The 19192-nt window shown below is 47.0% G+C and overlaps 1 protein-coding gene across 1 annotated transcript; it reads left to right on the top strand.

The window, feature by feature from the left end:
• Positions 1 to 658: 658 nt before the first annotated feature.
• On the top strand, positions 659 to 13556 carry LOC131410661 (5-hydroxytryptamine receptor 5B). The gene is made up of 2 exons (XM_058548837.1): positions 659 to 1483; positions 12345 to 13556. The coding sequence occupies exons 1-2, from the start codon at positions 707 to 709 to the stop codon at positions 12675 to 12677; spliced, it is 1110 nt and encodes a 369-aa protein (XP_058404820.1). The 5' UTR covers positions 659 to 706; the 3' UTR covers positions 12678 to 13556.
• The last annotated feature ends 5636 nt before the right edge of the window (positions 13557 to 19192 follow it).

Raw genomic sequence — 19192 nt, 5'->3', positions numbered from 1 at the left:
CTGCAGGTGGGGCGGCGGGATGGAGCCGGGTTTAGGGGCTTCCTGTTTCACTTACCAAATACCGGAGTCTCCTAATTCAGGTACGAAGATGCAAGATCAAGATTCGAGGAAACAAGAACCCCTCTGTCTGGGAGAGGGCGGGGAGGTGGCAGCTACGGAGTTCCTACGAGATTGTGAACCTTCCCCGAGACCCCCGCAGTTAGGGTTCTCCCCGCACGGAGGAGGCGGGGGGAGCCGCCCGACCGCGCGAAGGCCTGGCTTCTGTCCGCAGGTTCTCCAGGCCACCCCCGCCCCCGCCCACACTGCCGCCGGGGTGGAGGTGGGAGTGGGGGGCAACTGTCCAAGCCCGCCCCTGCGCGGACACTCGGCTGCGCTCTGGGATTCCCAGCCCCACGACAGCCCATTGCCCCGGGGACGGCGAGGCGAGGTGGGTGGGACCGGCGCGCCGAGCGGAGCTGGACTCCTGAGGGGTCCCACTCTCTATTTTTCCTCCACTGGAAAAGAGGTCCACGAAGGCTCCAGGCAGAGGCACAAAGTGGGGCTGCGGGCCAAGGAGGGAGCAGGGTAGGGCGACCTGGACTCCTCTCTGTCCTCCTCGGACACGCAGTGCCCCCTCCCACGACCCCACCCGCCTGGTCCTCGCCGAGACCCGGGGCTGCGCCTGCGCCCCCTGCCTGGGAGCCGGGAGCCGGCGCGCCGCGGAGCTATGGAAGCAGCTAACCTTTCGGTGGCCGCCACCGGTGTCGCCCTTCCCGCCGGACCCGAGGCCTGCAACAGCAGCCCAAGCCCCGGCGGGGTCGTCAGGTCCACCCCAGGCGGCGCTGCCCTGCCCGGCCGAGAGCCGCCCCTCTCGGTGTTCACGGTGCTGGTGGTGACGCTGCTGGTGCTGCTGATCGCGGCCACTTTCCTGTGGAACCTGCTGGTTCTGGTCACCATCCTGCGCGTCCGTGCCTTCCATCGTGTGCCGCATAACTTGGTGGCCTCGACGGCCGTGTCAGACGTGCTAGTGGCAGCGCTGGTGATGCCACTGAGCCTGGTGAGCGAGCTGTCGGCCGGGCGACGTTGGTGGCTGGGCAGGAGCCTGTGCCACGTGTGGATCTCCTTCGACGTGCTGTGCTGCACCGCCAGCATCTGGAACGTGGCGGCCATCGCCCTGGACCGCTACTGGACCATCACGCGCCACCTGCAGTACACGCTGCGCACCCGCCGCCGCGCCTCGGCGCTCATGATCGCGCTCACCTGGGCGCTCTCCGCGCTCATCGCCCTCGCGCCACTGCTCTTTGGCTGGGGTGAGGCATACGACGCTCGGCTCCAGCGCTGCCAGGTGAGCCAGGAACCCTCCTATGCCGTCTTCTCCACCTGTGGCGCCTTCTACCTGCCGCTCGGCGTAGTGCTATTTGTCTACTGGAAGATCTACAAGGCGGCCAAGTTTCGCTTCGGCCGCCGCCGCAGGGCTGTGCTGCCGGTGCCCACAACCGTGCAGGTGAGGGGCGGACGGCGGAATGGGAGCTTGGGAAAGGGGGTCGCTGGTGGAGGACGAAGCTTGGAGAAAGGGAGTTGGTGGCGGAAGCTTGCACACCTGGGGAGCGCGCGAAAAGTTTGGCCGGCAGCGCACCTGGAGCGCACGGATAGTTTGCCATCTGCTCTCCCGAAGTGCACACAGAGGGGCGCATCACCTGCACTTGGCGCAGCACGTGGAGGGCTCGCCATCTGCGTACCTGATGCGTCCAGGGGAAGGGGTTTCGCCACCTGCACGCTAGGGCTGGAGCTGGCACCGCTGAACGACGGGGCTGAAGAGGGTTGGCAGGGGCAGCGTTTGTCGGCTGCGGTGAGGGCACGTCTGATCCACTGCGCCCTCTGTTGCTTTTCCCCTGGAGTGATTGTGTCCGTGTGAGTTCTTCCGCCACCAACTTCCTGGCCCCGGCTAGACCGAGCGGGACTGAGGTAAGCCCGAATTCATCCCGCAGATGAGGAAATTCCTGTGAGCATGCACACCTTATTTTCTGTCTCCACCGCACCCTAGTCCATCCTCTGTACTCCAGAGACTATATTCCCCAACTCTATGGGCCAGCTCCCTGCCAAGGGAGAAGTGAGGATAAACACAGTCCAGTGTCACTTTCCTTTCACTATTCCAACCTCAGTGCCTCCTCTAGGGACTTTGGAACGAGATAGACCCGTGGGTTCAAATCCTAGCTCGTGACATTGGGCCAACTGCTTAGTCTCTGTGGGCCTCGGTTCCTCATCTTTAAACAAGTTAATTCCTGCTTCTTGGGGCTCTTGGTGAGGAGTACATGAGATGAAGAATGTGAAGCATCTAGCACAGTGCCTGGCACACAGGGGTGGCAGAGCTGGCAGGAGTTAGGAGATCAATATTGCCTGGCAATCTACAGTAGGCTTGAAGATAACCCTGGAAATCAATGAGATGGAGGACCTGCATTTGGCAGAACTTCTCTGGTTGTATTTAGAATGGGAGCTTTGTGCCTTTGGGCCAAGCCCTAATAGATGTCAGCTCCCTCCTCAGCCTAGAAGCCCCAAACTTTCCCTGTTGTTGGGCGGGGGGCGGCTCTCAGGCTCACTCTCCTGGAGAATAACAGGACTTATGCCCCTTTCCAAATACCATAGAGTGCGTGAGGGGGGAAATGAAAGACAGGGTTAAGTTTTTTGTTAGTTTTGTTTTAATTTTGGAAAGTTAACTCAGGTACTTAGCCTACTGAAATATATGTATTTTAAAAGCAGTGTTTTTTTCCCCTTCGTTAAATGGCAGAGGAATTTTGTAGCATAAAATAGGAACGTCAAGACTATAATTGGAAACTGTTGGTAGGGGAGAGCTTTATTGAGAATTAGTGATGTTCTTTGAAAGGTCCCTTGGAAATGTCTGGTGATTATAGTTTTTCTGTTGGATTGCCGAGGTGGGGCTGACTTTTAATAGCTACATCAATCCGATGTGCACCCAGAGAAATCACGGTCAAGTGGATGCCAAGAAAGGCTCACCAAGCCTGAGTTTAGTGTTCAATTTGACAGGCCCCATTCAGGCAGGTGATACAAAGAAGATGTGACCGCATGGGAGCCTGGCCAATCTGGGGTGGCCATTGGTGGGGAAAAAGAGCTCTGGGAGGGAGGGCAGTGTTGTGATTCATCCACTCGCTGGCAGTGTGACCTGGAGCAATCCCCTTCTCCACTTTGGGCTGTAAGTTCTCTTCTTTAACACACAGTATTGGTCTAAATCATCGCTACAAGTCTTCAATCATATGATGCTGAGACTGTAGATGAGATGCTGTTCAAGAGCAACCTGCTTCCTTGGGCTCCAGCAAGCCTTCACGCAAACTCCTGGGTTGCTGAGTCAGCATTTGCAAGCTTTCTGGCCACAAGACATCCAAACAAAAATTTAAAATAATATGCCAGGAATGCTGTCTCTCTACCCTCCCCCCACCTGCTTTTTTCTGCACTCTAGAGGAAATGAGTTGAGTTGAATTTAGATCCTGCAAAGTGTCTGTACTGCTTTCTGTGGGTGACAGAAGCTCTTCTGAAGTCTGCAGCCTCTGGTGACAAGGCTGTGTACATCCTTCATCTTTTTCAGAATTCTGTCCCTAAGTCCCAACACTAAAATATTATCAGAAAGGGATCTGTAACAGTTCCTGGACAGTGATTAATTCTTTGGGGCAAAATGCAATTTTTGAAAGTAGAGAAGGAAATAAATGTTTCCTGGGTGAGTTCCCTTCCAGGCACTGTTCTGATGCTTTACATTCCTCCTTTCATTTAATCCTTGTGATCCAGCCAAGTTGGCATTACAGTATCTATTAGTCAGGATAAACTAAGATATACTCAGTAACATATAACCCCCAAACTAACTGTTTCTGTCACTCTCTCTCCAGCTCCATGTGGGTCTGACAGCCCTCCTGCATAGCTCTCCTCCAGGCAGTAACTCATGGATCGGGGCCACTTCTCATCTTTTAGCTATGTTGTCTTGAACATATGCCTTCCCAGGTTGCTGTGGGAGGGGAAGAGATATGTGGAGATACGGCAGCTTTTAACTGCCTTACGCTGAAGTAACATGTCACTGCTGTTCACAGTCCCTTGGCCGGCCACTGGCTGTGAAATCGAGGGGAGTGTGTGGATATTTGGTGAGCACTGTCTTTGCCACACAGCCCTCATTTTGCAGATGGTAAAACTAAGGTGCCACAAAGTTAGTTCGTCTAAGACCACGCAGGTATTGGGTGGAGAGGCTGAGGTTTGTACCAGATCTACAGTCACTGTTCTTTCTATTACTTTTTCATGACTCCATGCTGTCTCCAGGAACTTGACTTCTGAGCACTGTCCCACTGCTCATAAGCATCTCAACCTTCACAGGAGTGAGGCAGTCATTTCCCGGTCAAGGGGGATCATGGGGAGCAGGCTCTCAAAACTAGGCACATGAACTCTCCTTTCCAGGAGAGCTGAACACAGCTGAGCCAGAGGCACCGCCAGCTTCTTGCAGGAGGCAGGACTAATTCCTGCCCTGCCATCCTTCTTTTCAACCTCATAGACGCGCCACCGTGTACACAGTATAGTCTGCTCCCTCCAAAGCAACCCCCGTGGGTTATGATTATTTCCTACTGCCCTGTGCCCTTTACTGGTTAGAAGAAGAAAAAAGCAAAGTCAATAGAGATTCTTTACTTGGCTTTTAAAATGTGACATCAAAATTTTTTTTCTTTTCAATTGTTTGATTGCTGTACACAAGTTGATACCAGGGCCTATTTATTCATTAGGCACGATAGGCACATTACCAAGAGCAACAATACTTTTAGAGGCCCAGGGAAATGGTTTAATTTTAATCTCTTTTAAAATAGGAGAAATGAATATAATAGTAATGAATCTATAATAATGAACCCAGCTTCAATTATATTAGTCTTCACAATGTTATGGTCATAAAATATAATTTTTAATATTTTTTAATGGAGGAAGGGGCCCACAGAGGCAATGATGCCTGGGGCTCGTAAATGTCCTAATGCGTGGTTGATACCCTTCAATCATTCACTCCATCAATAAACATGTGTTGGGAGACAGTGTGCACAGTGGTTAAGAGCATGGGATTTGGAAACAAGGAGGCCTGGATTTCAATTCTTTTTGTACCACTCATTAGCACTTTAGCCAAGTGACTTAATCTAAGTCTGTATTTCCCCATAGGTAAAATGGAAATATTGCCATCTGCTTCATAATATTCTTGTGAAGAGTGAATGAGATAATAGTGTGTGTGGAGTATCTAAAATAGTAAGCCATAAATGATAGCTGCTGTATTATTTTTTATATTCCTCTTATAAATAATAAATTATTATTTTATTCCTCTTACTGCTATTACTCACCATCGTAGGTGGATTAGTTATTTATTGCTTGTGTAACAAATTACCCCAAAGTTGAGTGGCTTAAAACAACAAGCACGTATTAACTCTGTGGTTTCTGTGGTCAGGCACTGGGAACAGCTTAGCTGGGTGGTTCTGGCCCAAGGGCTCTTGTGGTTGTGGCCAAGATGTTGGATGGGGCAGCAGTTATTCAAAGGCTGGACTGGGGCTGGAGACTCTGCTTCCAGAACAGCTCACTCACATGGCTGTTAGCAGGGGGTCCCTACGGGGCTGCTTGAGTGTTATCAAAACATGGCGGCTGGCTTCCCCTACTCCAAGAGAGTGAAGAAAGGAGGAAACTGCAATGCCTTCTATGATCTAGTCTCAGAAGTTCCATAGGACCACATCCCCTGTATTCTAGTCACTAGAAGTGAGTCTCTAACTCCCGCCCACACTCAAGGGAAGGGGAATTAGGCTCCACCTTTGGGAGAAGTGTCAGTGAACCTGTGGACATTTTTTAAATCACCCAATAAGACAGGCAGATGGTGTTCAACATTACCTGACTGACTTTTACTGCGCTATATCTATCAGGCAATGTGGTGGCCTCTGAGGTTTCAAAGAATGGGCAAGCAAGGTCTCTGCTCACAAGGGATTCATTTTAATAGACCACAATTATAGAATTATAAATGCAATGAAGTCTATATTATAGGTGCTCTGCTATAAGTCTGCCCAGGGAACAATGGTCCTGAAAGACTGAATAGTGTACGGGAAAGCACTTTGTAAACTGTAGAGGGCAAAATAAATGTGTTGTATTGAGCTGTAGGGTTTGTGACAACTTGGATCTGAGTTTTAGATAATGTTATGTACAAAATATTTGGCTCTCTAAGCCAACTCTCTTTATTAACACTAACAAGTTTGTGTGTTTGAAGCATAGAGGACGTAAGCCCTGAGCGACCTGAAATCTGTACAGAGCGCTTTATGTTTTTGTCACTTGTCCAATGTTTAGTTGTCATCTGGACCACCCCAAAGACTAAAAGCAGCTGGTGGGTTTGTGGAGGGAACCACATTTGGGACCCGGGTTCAGTCAGAGCTCAGCTATGGGAAGAGGGTGGAAAATCACCACCCTCGCTTTGATTCTGTCTATAAAAAGAACTGTGGGTGCAAACACATTCCCATGCCAGACTGCGAGGTTATTTTAATTTTAGAGAAGTAAATTTTATGAATCAAATTGTATCAGTGGTAACAAAACATCTGCCTTATGGTTTGATTCTTTTAAGATTGGCACCTAATTGAGAGTTTCCAGAAGTTCTTGGGTGCACCAAGGAGCGTTTTTTCTAAACCTTCAGAAATATCCCTGGGCTTCCCCTCTCTATAAACTTCTCCCTTGTTCTCCTTACATCATTACGTTCATTCTGCCTCTTTATCTCCACTTCATTTCTCTTTTCTCTCTGAGTGGAGTTTTGGGGAGTGGTGGAGGGGGAGAATGAGAAACGAAGAGGGATGTAGATAAGTACAGTTCAGGGACCGTGTATTTTCACCCAGGGCCTTGCAACAGGCTACTTCTTAAGTCGGTGTAGTTCTTGGAGAAGACTGAGCTTCTCAGTGGAAGAATGAGATCCAAATTTCACAGTTCTTAACCTTTTGGTAGGTCACAGAATTCCTTGCAAATCAAAGAAAACTTGCTGCCTAGACAGGTATGTAGGTGCTTTCTCACTCAATTTGCCTTGGGCACTCCCTGAGGCCCATCTCTGGAGAGTGATGCTCAGCCTTTCCTCCCCTCTGGCTCTCCTGAGGGATGGAACCCTCAGTAGTGCAGTAGTAACTGGGACTCTCTGAGGCAGGACGGCAGTCGTCAGGGTAGGCAGGGTCCCCTAGGGGGCATATCAGAACAGAGGCTGGACAATGCATGTGCAAAAGGCAAAATGTCCCCTCTCTCCATTACACCCTCCCCCTGCGCCATGAATCTCTGGTCTGGGAGTGCAGGGACCTCAGGGCAAGAACTCTTGCTTCAACAGAGGACCTTCGGTTGGCATCCACTCATAAAGGGGGATGACTTTAGATCAGATGATAGTAGAGCTGAAAACACAAATGTAGCCTAACTTGAACACACTCGATTACATTTTCCCCTTCTCAGCATTAACTCCAGTGAGTTCTTAGCCATTCCAGGGTGACTAAACTCCCCGCAAAAATCCATGTTTCCAAATATAAGAATGATAGCAATTGTACCTTATGTTATAATCATACTCCAAAACTTAGCAAAACTCTACTCTGTTGGGTATATAATTACACTGAAGGGAAAGTTCATTTTCTTCAAGCCTAGCAGTGATCTGCTTTCATTTTTTACAAGAAGACTTCCTTGATTTATTTTCTTAGCTTCTCTTGCACAAGAGAAGCAACTGAGAAAATTTCCTATTCTAGTTTGTCAGACAAGCTAGACAGCTTCTGTTTACTTTGAGGGGCTATTTTGGTTAGTTATCTCTTTCAAGTGCCTTCAAGAAATGCGACTTAGAGCTTGGTTATCTCAGTAAATCTTGGGCAGAGAGAATGGAGGGCCCGGTGCTCTAAGTCCTAACCTGCTGAACTCTGGTTAGAAATGGGGAATTCCAGTTACAATCCAGATTGCCTTCAAGCAAAACTGGAAAGCTCTCCATGTCCCCCGTCTCTCAGATGTTGTAGGGCTTCACTAGTCACTAGGGTTAGTGTGGTTGCCTCAATACCAGCCATGTAAAGAGTCTTGCCACACTGGATGCCTGACCCGTGTGGCCACAGTGCAAACTGGAAGGTTCCCAAGTGATTAGGAACCATCTTTCTTCTTTCTGCTTTCCTTTTCTATTTCTTATTAGGATGTTTATCTGACAATGTTAGAGGATTACAAATGTTTGTGGACTCTTTCTGTGGCAGCTGGAATTTTTTTTTATTAGAAGAGAGGGAAGGGACAAGGGGACATGAAGCTGACATTTATGAGGTCCTACTGGGGTATGTACTATTGTCTCATTGTAATCCTCACTGTAAGCCTACAATACAAATAAGGTTTTTCATGGTTAGGGTTGTGGAAATGGGGGTTCAGATTGGAATCCTATCTAATCACTAACTTGCTCTGAGCCTTGGTTTCCTTCCTTATTGGTTGCTGCTATAAGTGAGTAAGATAGTGTGTGGAACCAGCTAGCCAAGTACTGGACAGCTGTCAAGAACTGTGAAGGTCTGAGATTTTACCCTGCTTGCAAACTAAAAAGTCAGCCTGCCACAGTTTACTGGATGCTGGCAGAAGACTGGAGACTTCTGGATCCGAGTCAAAAGACTTTTATTACTCGTGGCACACAGGCAGCATGAGCTTAATGTCTGCATTGGTTCCCCTTTCCCTCACAGTCCCATGGGAGTGACACAGTGGCCCAGATGGATTTGCGTCACAGTAGAGGAACTCTCAGATTAGGGAACTCAAGTCTGTGTTGACCAGTGTTAGACAATAAATAAACCTGCCTTCCGCTCTTAGGAAACCTGAATCTTTTATAACGGGTCGCAAGCAAACCTGCCCTCTTTTCCACTGGGAGACACTATCTCTGTCTTCCCAGGCTGTTTGCCTTACAAACATCCTCGACAAGCTGTCCAAATCAAGGGGTGTCAGTGTCTTTGCCAGCAAGATGTGCAGCAACACAAGAGACGTGCAAGAGAACTGTCTCCTCCAATCATGTATTTATTCAATAAATATTTATTGAGTTTTCACTATATACCGTACATTACATTGGGTCCTGGGGATTTTTTAGTGGACAGGACACTCATGGTCACTGCCCTCCTGGAGTGTTGGTCATGACACAATATTCTGAATGATGACTTAGAATCCATGATATCAGAGTACTTACGGGAACAGTGGGACACAATATTTGAAATTGGGACTTACTGGGAAATAAGTAATAAGTACATAGTCCCTATACAGACAGGTAATTAATAAATGTGTGAGCATAGATTGTCTGGCAGATTTGGTCCTTAATTTTAGATGGAAAAGTCTCAGATTCTATGGGGATATTTAGGTAAACCCATCTTTTAGGTCATGTCTCAGTGTGGCAGAAAGAAACCATATAGATCTGGAACCAGACAGACTGGGCAGGCACCTTGGTTCTGCTTTTCCCTGCTTGTGTGGCCTTGGCCATGGCATTTGATGTCTCCAAACTTCTGTGTATTCAGATCACCTTTCCTCTTACAGCAGGCCCCAAAAGTGCCAGGTGCTACTGGTTGTGTGCATTCCACAGTCTGTATTCTTGCCTTCAGATTAGCGGATTCTAACTCAGGGTCACAGGCCTCTTAGGCCTGAATGGTCTGTCTTCAGACAAGTGTACAGGGAAGTCATGGTGAAGAAGCTGAGGAGAGAGAAACCAAAGAGGAAAGATGGAGAAGCTCAGGGATGGCCCTAGAGCTGGTTGCTGGAGGCCCTAGAAATTGCCCAAGAAGCCACAGATGTCCATTTTAAAAGCATCCCAAGTATAGATATGATCCTTAAAATAGGTTCTATGGGAACCTATTCAGATCAATCACTTTTACTAAAGGTGCAGAATAACAAGCAGGGGTTAAGAGTGTGGTCTCTAGTTCAAAATACTCAAGTTTGACTTCCAGCTCCAACAATAAGTGACTGTGTGACCTTGGATATGGTATTTAGCCTCTCAGAGTGTTTTCTCAACTGTAAAATGGAGATGATAACAACACCTCAAAGGTTTGGTGTGAGGGTGACTTAAAGTCATCCATTCTAAGCGTTTAGCACAGTGTCTGTTTTATAGTAGCTTCTCCGGAATTCTTAGTGTCTTTTGGTTTTCTATTGGGTATCACATTTCAAACGAAAAAAGCCAAACTAATCAGTCTCCTAGCAAACCAGGATCATCCCTGATTGACTTTTTCTTTGAGTCTGTTTCTGGAAAGATTCCATTGTCTTCCAGCATGACTGTGCACAGGGCATAGCAGGCTCAGGTGAAGATCAGTGAACACAGGCTTCTAGCAAACAGACCCCTTGGTGGAGCAAAGGTGGACTCTGCTAAATGCTACAAGTCGGGGAGGCTGGAGGTGTTTTAAACCTGTTTAATCAGAGGAATTACTTTCTCTATTTCTCCTCCCCCAGGATTCCTTAGAACTGAATTTGCCCCATTTCTTTACTTCAATAGCTTAACAAGGATTTAGAATTTATATTACCCAGTGGAGGAACTCATAGCCTGGGAGGCCATTTAGGTCAGCAGAGAAATAGCTGGAAAAGTGCCCATGAATGAGCTTAGTGGGAGGAAAACAAACAAATCTCCTTCCACTTCCTCTCATGCTCTGATAGTATTTTTCTCTCCTGACAACAGACGGCTAAATATTCACGGGGTGATTTCAGGAGGCCATGTTTTATGGCTCAGCCTTTCTCTGGTGACTTGATGATGGTCTACTATGAGGGAATTGGTCGTACTGTCTCTTCTAAAGGGGAAAGGGGACATGCAGCTCCCACCTGCCTGTGGGAGGACTGGGAAACCTCGGAACGGCTCATGAAAGAGGGGCTCTGGCTGGCCCCCAGAGGGTGCGTGTCTGCCAAGCCAGGCCTTTACGGGGTGGGCGGGGCGTGGGCAGGGAGGAGGGAAATGCTGTTTGTTCTCTTGCTGGAATCACTTGCCTTTCCATTCTGTCTCTCCAAGTGGTAGGCGAGAGGATGCGGGTATATACTCGCAAAGGAAAGGAATCTTCTTTGTCCACATCTCCATGGTCTGTTTTCAGGCTGATTTAGTGATTTTCCAAATAACTGGAGCCAGAGGTGGTGGGGGAAGTAGCAGAAGACACAGAATTTGAAGGTGGTGCTGAGTGAGGAGTCCTGGGCTTTCAGGAGTCAGGCCACCTGGGAACTGCTCCACCCCCTTAGCTTGGCCGTCCTGACCCAAGTGACAGAAGACAAGGGAATGTGCTGTGGACACTGTAAAGTGCCCCATGGTCGTGTGGCTGTTCTGACAGTTGCTTTCCATTGCGTCTGGGAGAAAAACTAGACACAATCCTTGCCTAGAAGCCTCTTGCCTCCAGCATCTGTGGCCTTACTGACAGCATTCCAGGATGGAAGGAAAATGCAGATGTGGAGCGTTCTGTTGCAAGGATCAATCGTTAATTTGGCAGCTGTTTCCTGGGCAGGCAGTGTACAAGGAAGACACAGTCCCTGCCCATGCCCAGCTTGGACCAGAGAGGAGCCAGCTATAACACCCATAATGACACAAATTGCTAAGGAAGAGGAGAACATGGTACCAAACAGGGAGACGTGACTGAGTTTAGAGGGTCAGGAAGGCTACTCTGAGAGGGTTGGTGGCCTTTAAGCTGAGACCCGAGAGGTAAATTGGAGCTAACCAAAGGATGAGGGTAGGAGCAGAGAGTGTGCTGGAGGCTCCTTAAACGGTAGCTAATTATTACTACAAAGGCATTTACAGTTTATTTTTCTAAAGCTAGGCAATACAGATTATCCCATAATTTAAACTGAATCCATTTAGCACAGTAATTATATAATTTCTTACAAGATTAACGTGTCAAGGCTGCGTCTCCAGCTGCAAACTTTGCGAGGGGCAGGCCTGGGTCTGTTCTATTCAGGGTCCTAGTCCCAGTGCCAAGCACACTCCATGAGTATAGGATGGGTGAGTCCATGTGTCAGGGGTTGTGCTGGGCACCCAACACACATTCCCAATTCACCTCCACAATGGCCCTATGGTGGGAGGAGGGGACTTTGGTCACCCAGCTTCATAGATGGGACTCAAGCCTGGGTCTGACACCAAGGCCCCTGCTCTCCACTGCCTCCCTCCTACGTTATATCATATTATTTGACATTGTGGGGACTGCCACTCTCACTCCCTGACCCTTCAGAACTTATTTTAACCTACAGTTTCGGGAACTTTTTCACCTAATATTTTTTGATGGATTATGGTACACGTGCCCCTTGAAAGAGGCTGGAGGGGAAGTGTTGGCCAAGACTGGAGTAGCTTCGTGTTGCTTTACTCATCCAGCATTATGTTTTATTTTTTAATTCCACATTTCCTTTGTTCCAAGGTGAAGGAGGCCCCTCATGAGGCTGAGATGGTGTTCATGGCGCGTCGCCCAACGGTGACCTTTCAGGCAGGCGGAGACTCGTGGCGGGAGCAGAAGGAGAAGCGGGCAGCTATGATGGTGGGCATTCTCATTGGCGTGTTTGTGCTGTGCTGGATTCCCTTCTTCCTGACGGAGCTCATCAGCCCCCTCTGTGCCTGCAGCCTGCCCCCCATCTGGAAAAGCATATTCTTGTGGCTTGGCTACTCCAATTCTTTCTTCAACCCCCTGATTTACACAGCGTTTAACAAGAACTACAACAACGCCTTCAAGAGCCTCTTCACCAAGCAGAGATAAGCACAGGGCTTGGAGAGACATGTGGGTCGGGTTGTGGGGAGGGAACTTGTATTTCTCCCCTTCACCAGTGATCTAGGAGCCTTCTCTCCACAGCTGAGTGTTAATGACGTTTTAGAGCCATACTGCTGGGCCTGGACTGTAGGAGCAGCAAGGCCAAAGGCTCTTCAGAAAGACAGCAAATGTGTGGCAAGCGTGCAGCTATGCCCTCTTCCCATGAGTGGCAGACATTGCTAATTGATCGTGGCATGTTTCCTTACTGAGCAGGCACACTGCCTCACAATCCTTTCCAGATAGCACTTGAGGCAGTTGCTGTTAGTCGCTTGGAATTGACACAAGAGTCAAAGCTGATTTGCCTTTCCTTTATCTAATACCATATTCCTCAGAGGGTCTCTCAGCACAGGGCTGAGTGGCCTGTTAGATCATCCACTCAGAAGATGATCTCTTTTGTGAAACAGTCCTCCTCCCACCCTTTATCCACTCCATTCAATTTATCTTCTCCCATCTCCAACACAGTGTATCCCAATTTGGGAGATGAGGATCATCTGAACTTTTGTTTTTAAAAAAAGTGTCCAATGCAACCCATATTTAATGAATCAGACTTTCAAAGAAGAGGTCTGGTAATTTATATATTATTAACTTCTCTAGATAATTTTTTTTCTTATCAGTGAGAGACACTGCTGGATGCTTAGGTTGCTCTTTAGACAAATTATTGGCATTTCTAGTGGCTGCAGCCCAGGCAGCAGCGCTTTTCAAAGCTTCCCAGGTGATTCCACCGTGCAGCCAGCCTTGAGAACCCCTGGTGAGGTCCTTTCTCTGCTTCTGTATGAGGGAGAGCAGCTGTGAGAAATTTCCCCATGACTTCACCATACTGACTTGTATGTATAATAAACATACTTTCAAAGCATTCATTTCTAGGCTCAGAATCATTCATGTGTGTAAGTGATCACACACACACATACATATATACATACACGTGTGTATGTCATTGAGATGGGAAAAATGCCTGTTGCGGAACTAAAACACAAACACCACCAACAAAACCCCCCCAAAACTGCCACAGTGCATCCTGGCCTTCCTGCAAATATGAAATGTGGCCCAGGTGTGTAGGAATCCAAGGGCCTGGATGAGGAGGATACCTGGACTAAGTCATCTTGGCCACAGTCTGATTTTGGAGGTGGGCTGGCTGCCTACTGATTAGGTTTTAATTTAACAGTCACCACTGGCTTGATGTCTGAGGTGTGCAGACGTACTTTAAGCTTACACTATAGAGTACCTGCACCTTGGGGTTTATCAGAGAATAGAGGTCCACAGTGCCTTTTCCAAAATCTTTGGGACCAGATAGGTTTTGGGATTTAGAATTTTTTCAGTTTTAGAAAGGCAATATGGTATCAAGTCCATAAATTAGATAACACCCCCAGCTGGGTCTGGGGCAGCAGCCTCTAATCAAACACATGGATATTTCTGCAGTAAAATGTATGAATATTTACACTGTGAGAAAAGGACTAAAAATAGCCTCATGCTGGGTCAGATCAGATTTTGTCATCACGTGAGTCAGAAACGACCTGTGTTTCCTGAACTTTTTGTGTTTTTGCAATTGAGGACCCGTATAACCTCCAACTATCCCAGTCCCAGCTCTGCTTGATCTCAGCCCTGTTGAGAAGAAAAAGTTGGAGTCTGGGAAGAGCACGTGGTCCACCTATTCCTTTGTTGCTAGGGGTTGGGACATCAAAAAGGTGCTTGGTGTGCTCCCCATGACAGCCTTCTTGGAGTCACACTTTGGAATTTTGTTCTTTTCCTTCATTGGAAGATGCTTCAAGAAACAGTCTTATGAAACCTATCAATGCATTTCACATAAAGATGTAGTTCAAGTCATCAGATGATTACAATCTTTGTGAAGGAATGTTTTCTTTTGATAATGAGGACTTTTAATTGACTATGTTTCCATTTTCATTTTGATCAGGAGGAAGTACAGAACCAAATTTCTGACTTGACTTTGGAATCTATGTAGGAACTGGTAACCTACTTATTTGTGTTGAATGTTTCTAGCCAGTCTGTAATTCCAATTCTTATTTAGGTTTTCCCTATCCTAGTGTTATTTAGGTTTTCCCTATCCTAGTGTTTTATGTTCTATTTATATTTTACCATCATATTCTGTGTATTTCCTACAAGCCACCTCAAATCCTCTGTGAACTAAGGCAGGGTAGGAAGGACTAGGAGATGACTGACAACCTGGAGGGGGTGGAGGTACACTATTATCAATCAAATGGTGTTCTCAGGTTCTAAGTCATCCCTCGTGTTTTAAGGGCTAGAGCTCAAGCCTGGGGCTACTGGGGATTTTCCCTCGTGGCTGAAAGACACTAGGTGGTGTTAATGATCTTCCCCCATCCCTCTCTTCATAAAACACACAATCAAATTATAAGAGTACTAGTCATTGAGCACCCACCATGTGCAGCTGTTGTACTAGGTGTTATATACAAATACTCATTTAATCCTACATCTATCCTACAAGGTAGGTATTGTCCTCATTTAACCAGTTCTAAGAGGGTTAAGCAGGGGCCAGCCTGGTGGAGCAGTGGTTAAGTGTGCGCGCTCTGCTTTGGCGGCCCGGGGTTTGCAGGTTCGGATCCAGGGTGCGGACCGACACACTGCTTGTCAAGCCTGTGGCGGCATCCCATATAAAGTAGAGGAAGATGGGCACGGATGTTAGCCCAGGGCCAATCTTCCTCAGCAAAAAAGAGGAGGATTGGCATCAGATGTTAGCTCAGGGCTGATCTTCCTCACAAAAAAAAAAAAACAAAAAACAAACAAACAAGAGGGTAAGCAGCTTGCCTGTGGTCACACAGTGAGTACATGCAGAAAAGGTATCTGGACTCAAGTCTGCCTGTATTCAAACATGGGAAAGGTAAAGGGAACCCAACAGAAATCTGACTGGACTCCACATTCCAACGTCCGCAGCACGAGACCTCACCTGGTGTAGTGGATCGGCTTGCAATGATCTAGCTGGATTCCCGGCAGACGCCTTAGAGGAAGAGTCTAGGTATGGTTGGGGAGGCATCTATGGGAGTTTTGGTTTACTCTCACTATTGGATAGGATGCTTTCTCATTGTATTCATTTGGCTTGGGCTTTGACTTAACGTAGGATCATATGGAAGCATCCCAGGCAGAAGGAATCACTTACGTCGAGTCCTTCCTAAAAGGAGGTTGTTTGCTTGCTAATTTGGTGGCAACTTCCATTGGACTTTTTAGACTTGAACCTTTTTTTTTCAGTTAGTGAGGCCTTCCCTGACCACTCACTATAATTAAAAAATGCTCAATTTCTGAAACAGATCAGTTGATGATTGACTTTATGTAAGGATGCACTTGTAATTCTTTTTAATACAGAGTATCAGATATAGAAGTCTACTGACAAAATATCTGATTTACAATGAACATTCCAGGAACTTCCTTAATAAGCATAATGTGTCTGTTGTGCCTCAAATCTCTTTGTACAACATGACTAAGATGGGGTTGGGAGGCTGCAAGAGGAATTAAATCTCTTCCCTGTCAGGATTTATTTGCTGATTAAGGGAGCACTCAAGTGTCTTCATGTCAGAATCCAATTCCACAAAGTTCCAGGCCTGTAGGATGGATGTGGCTAACCTAATAGTTTTATTTTATAAATTTAGTCATGTATGATGTAAAGTATACTATGTTTCTCCCCTTTAACACGGCCTCCACGTTTCTTCAGGCATGTCTGAACGGAATTTGGATTCTCATCGTGGTTGCTGTCCTCTGTGAGCATCTATTCCACACGTGGGTACCATCCCCAAAAGCCTATTCTTCTGGCCCCTGATCCGGTCCCTCCACACTAATGCTGGATGGTACAGAGAAGTGTCTTTTAAACACCAGGTCACAGCCTATCATGAAATCAATTTGGTGGTTGTCTGTCAGCTGTGTTCTCAATAACTGTGCACAATTACTACAAAATCTCAGCGGTGTGGAGCAACAAGCCTTTATTTCTTGCTGTGCTGTCTGTGAGTTGGCTGGGGTTTCACTGATCTAGGCTGGGCTCTTCTGGGCTCGGCTTCAATCTGCAGGTTGGGTCTCTGTTTGCTTCTTGTGTCACTCGTCCTCCTTGGGCCAGCAGGGTACGTTCTTCTCAAGAGAGGCGTGTAAGAGGGCAAGCCCAACCACACAAGCACATTTTCAAACTCAAATATTTGTTGGTTGAATGAATGAGTTAACGGGGATTTATTTTTCACATGGAACAAGAAATATGGAGGCAGGTGGTCCCCAGGTTGCTCATATCAAGTCTGCTAACAAGCCGTAGACCAAGCAAAAGCCCAAAGTGAAGGGGTGGGGAAGTACATTCCACTTGCCAGGAAGCCATCACAAAGGTGTGTGCTCCGTGGGAATTAAAAATGGAAACCAATAATTCAATGCTCAGCATTTTTAAAAAGTTAAGTAGAACAGGAAAAAAATCAGTGTGTAGTATAGAAAGGGTAAGCCTTGTCTCATAAAACTTTTGCTTCAGGTATACTTTCATCTGGATTATTAGTGGGCTCTTTACTGGGCTCCTGCTTCTTCCCCTGCGTCCCCTGCAGTCTGCAGTCAGCACAGATCTCTATTAAAATCTTCTCAAAACCCTGCAATGGTTTCCCACGCAGGTCCCCTTCATGTTCCTCAAACTCACCTACCGGGCATGCTCCTACCTCAAGGCCTGACACCGGCTCCTCCCGCTGCCAGGAATTTCCCTCACAGGGGGTCTATAGGACTCACTCCCTCACTAGTTGTGAGGTTTATTTGTTTATATTTATGTAATGCTAAGAACACAGTTATCCTAAAGAAGAGGCAATTAACAGAGTTTTTTCTAAACAGGATTTTGATCATAAAAACACCAGTAATTCAAACCTCTAAATCAGAAAAGCACATAAATATAGAAAAATGTAAAACATATTTTCTCTTACCTGAATTAACCTGAGAACACCTAAATATTTTCTTTAAGAGATATCAATATTAAAGTCATGCAAAGAAACTGTACTCATAGTGTTTATAAAACCAATACCTGGTTTATACATGACAAAAATAAAAGCATATAAAATAATGCACAGTTTATAGAATTCAAAGAAAATCAGGGTGACTAAGAGTCAGGTGAAAGAAGGCAGTTAGGGACAGGAGACGTTTGTAAAGAGGGGCGCTCCGGCCATGTCTGTGGCAAGCCCAGATGACCTAAGAAGCTCTGGATGCGGAGCATCCCTGATAGGAGGGATGAAGCCTGAATCTCTAACAGACAGCAGATTAACTGATGCTCTGGAAAAATGTCCACAATTAAAACCCTGGTAGTTTTCAGTACAGAATGTAAAGCAGGAGTCCCTAACTACTCATTATAAAATTGCAACCGTCACCACCAAACCAGACACTCCGGATCCCTGTTCCTCGCTTAATCAGCACCTTGAAGCAACATGTCGTGGTTTATCTATTTACCTTGTTGTGTTTCCCCAGAGTACAGCCTTAAGAGGGCAGGTGTATGCTTCGTTCACTGCTGTATTCCCAGGGCCTGAGCCATAGGAGAAGCTCAAATATTTGTTGGTTGAACGAATGAGTTAACTGGGATTTATTTTCCTCATTGAAGAAGAAATACGGAGGCCAGTGGTCCCCAGGTTGGTTCAGATGCTCACGATGCCTTCAGGGAGCCAGGCTCTTTCCACCTTTCACTCTGCCAAGCTCAGTGTGTCAGGATGTCTCTTCTCACAGTCTCAAAAAGGCTAAGCTGCTCCAACCACCTTGTCCTTCCCCAACAACTTGCAAAAACAGAAGCTCTCCTAATGCATCTTGCGCTGATTATCAGCAGGAAAGTCTCCTCCCTACTCGCCATAACTGGGTTAGACACACATCTGTAAACGAATTCTTGGCAAGCAGAAATAGGATTCCTATGACTGTTTTAGAACAGCTGTCATGAGTCCTCACCTGGGCTGGACACATTCCACATCAGAGGCAGAAAAAATCAGAGCTCTGCTGGTAAGGAAAGAGGGGCGGGGAAGGGATCACCCACAGCAGGTTTCCACAGAGGACAACATGCCTCCTGGAGAATGCTAACAGCTCCCCTTGGACCATGGTACAGGGGTACCATCTCCACCTTTTCCAGCCCAAAAGCCAGAGGACCTGGGGTTGTGCTGTGATTCTCACGAGATGGAGGCAACCCTGCAGCAGCCCTAGTCTGTTCCCGGGGCGCAGCCACTTCACAGGCCATCTCCCCATCCCCACCCCCTCCTTTCCAGCCCCACACGCTCACACATCAGAGCAGAACCACCCTCACTGCTTCGTCTCCCAAAGCTGCTCCACCAGAGGAGGGCGGTGCCCTTTCACTTCCCTATTTCCCTCCAGACCTAAGAAAAGGAGAGCTTAACTACTTTTGGCTCAAGGGCCTAAATTCCTAAGGAAAGCAGATTTACTGAATGAGAATCTTCTCTCTTATTTTTGTTTTTTAGAAAAGTAAACCAAATTAAAATTTAAAAACTTTATTTTTTGAATAGATA

The sequence above is a fragment of the Diceros bicornis genome, chromosome 10, assembly GCF_020826845.1.
Source record: "Diceros bicornis minor isolate mBicDic1 chromosome 10, mDicBic1.mat.cur, whole genome shotgun sequence".
In the NCBI taxonomy this organism is placed as follows: domain Eukaryota; kingdom Metazoa; phylum Chordata; class Mammalia; order Perissodactyla; family Rhinocerotidae; genus Diceros; species Diceros bicornis.
The sequence above is the reverse complement of the archived record's forward strand: the minus strand, read 5'-3'. Positions and strand labels throughout refer to the sequence as shown.

Coding starts and splice junctions, on each gene's coding strand:
- LOC131410661 (XM_058548837.1), top strand. CDS start 707: ATGGAAGCAGCTAACCTTTCGGTGGCCGCCACCGGTGTCGCCCTTCCC. Junction 1,484..12,344: donor CGGTGCCCACAACCGTGCAG/GTGAGGGGCGGA, acceptor CTTTGTTCCAAG/GTGAAGGAGGCCCCTCATGA.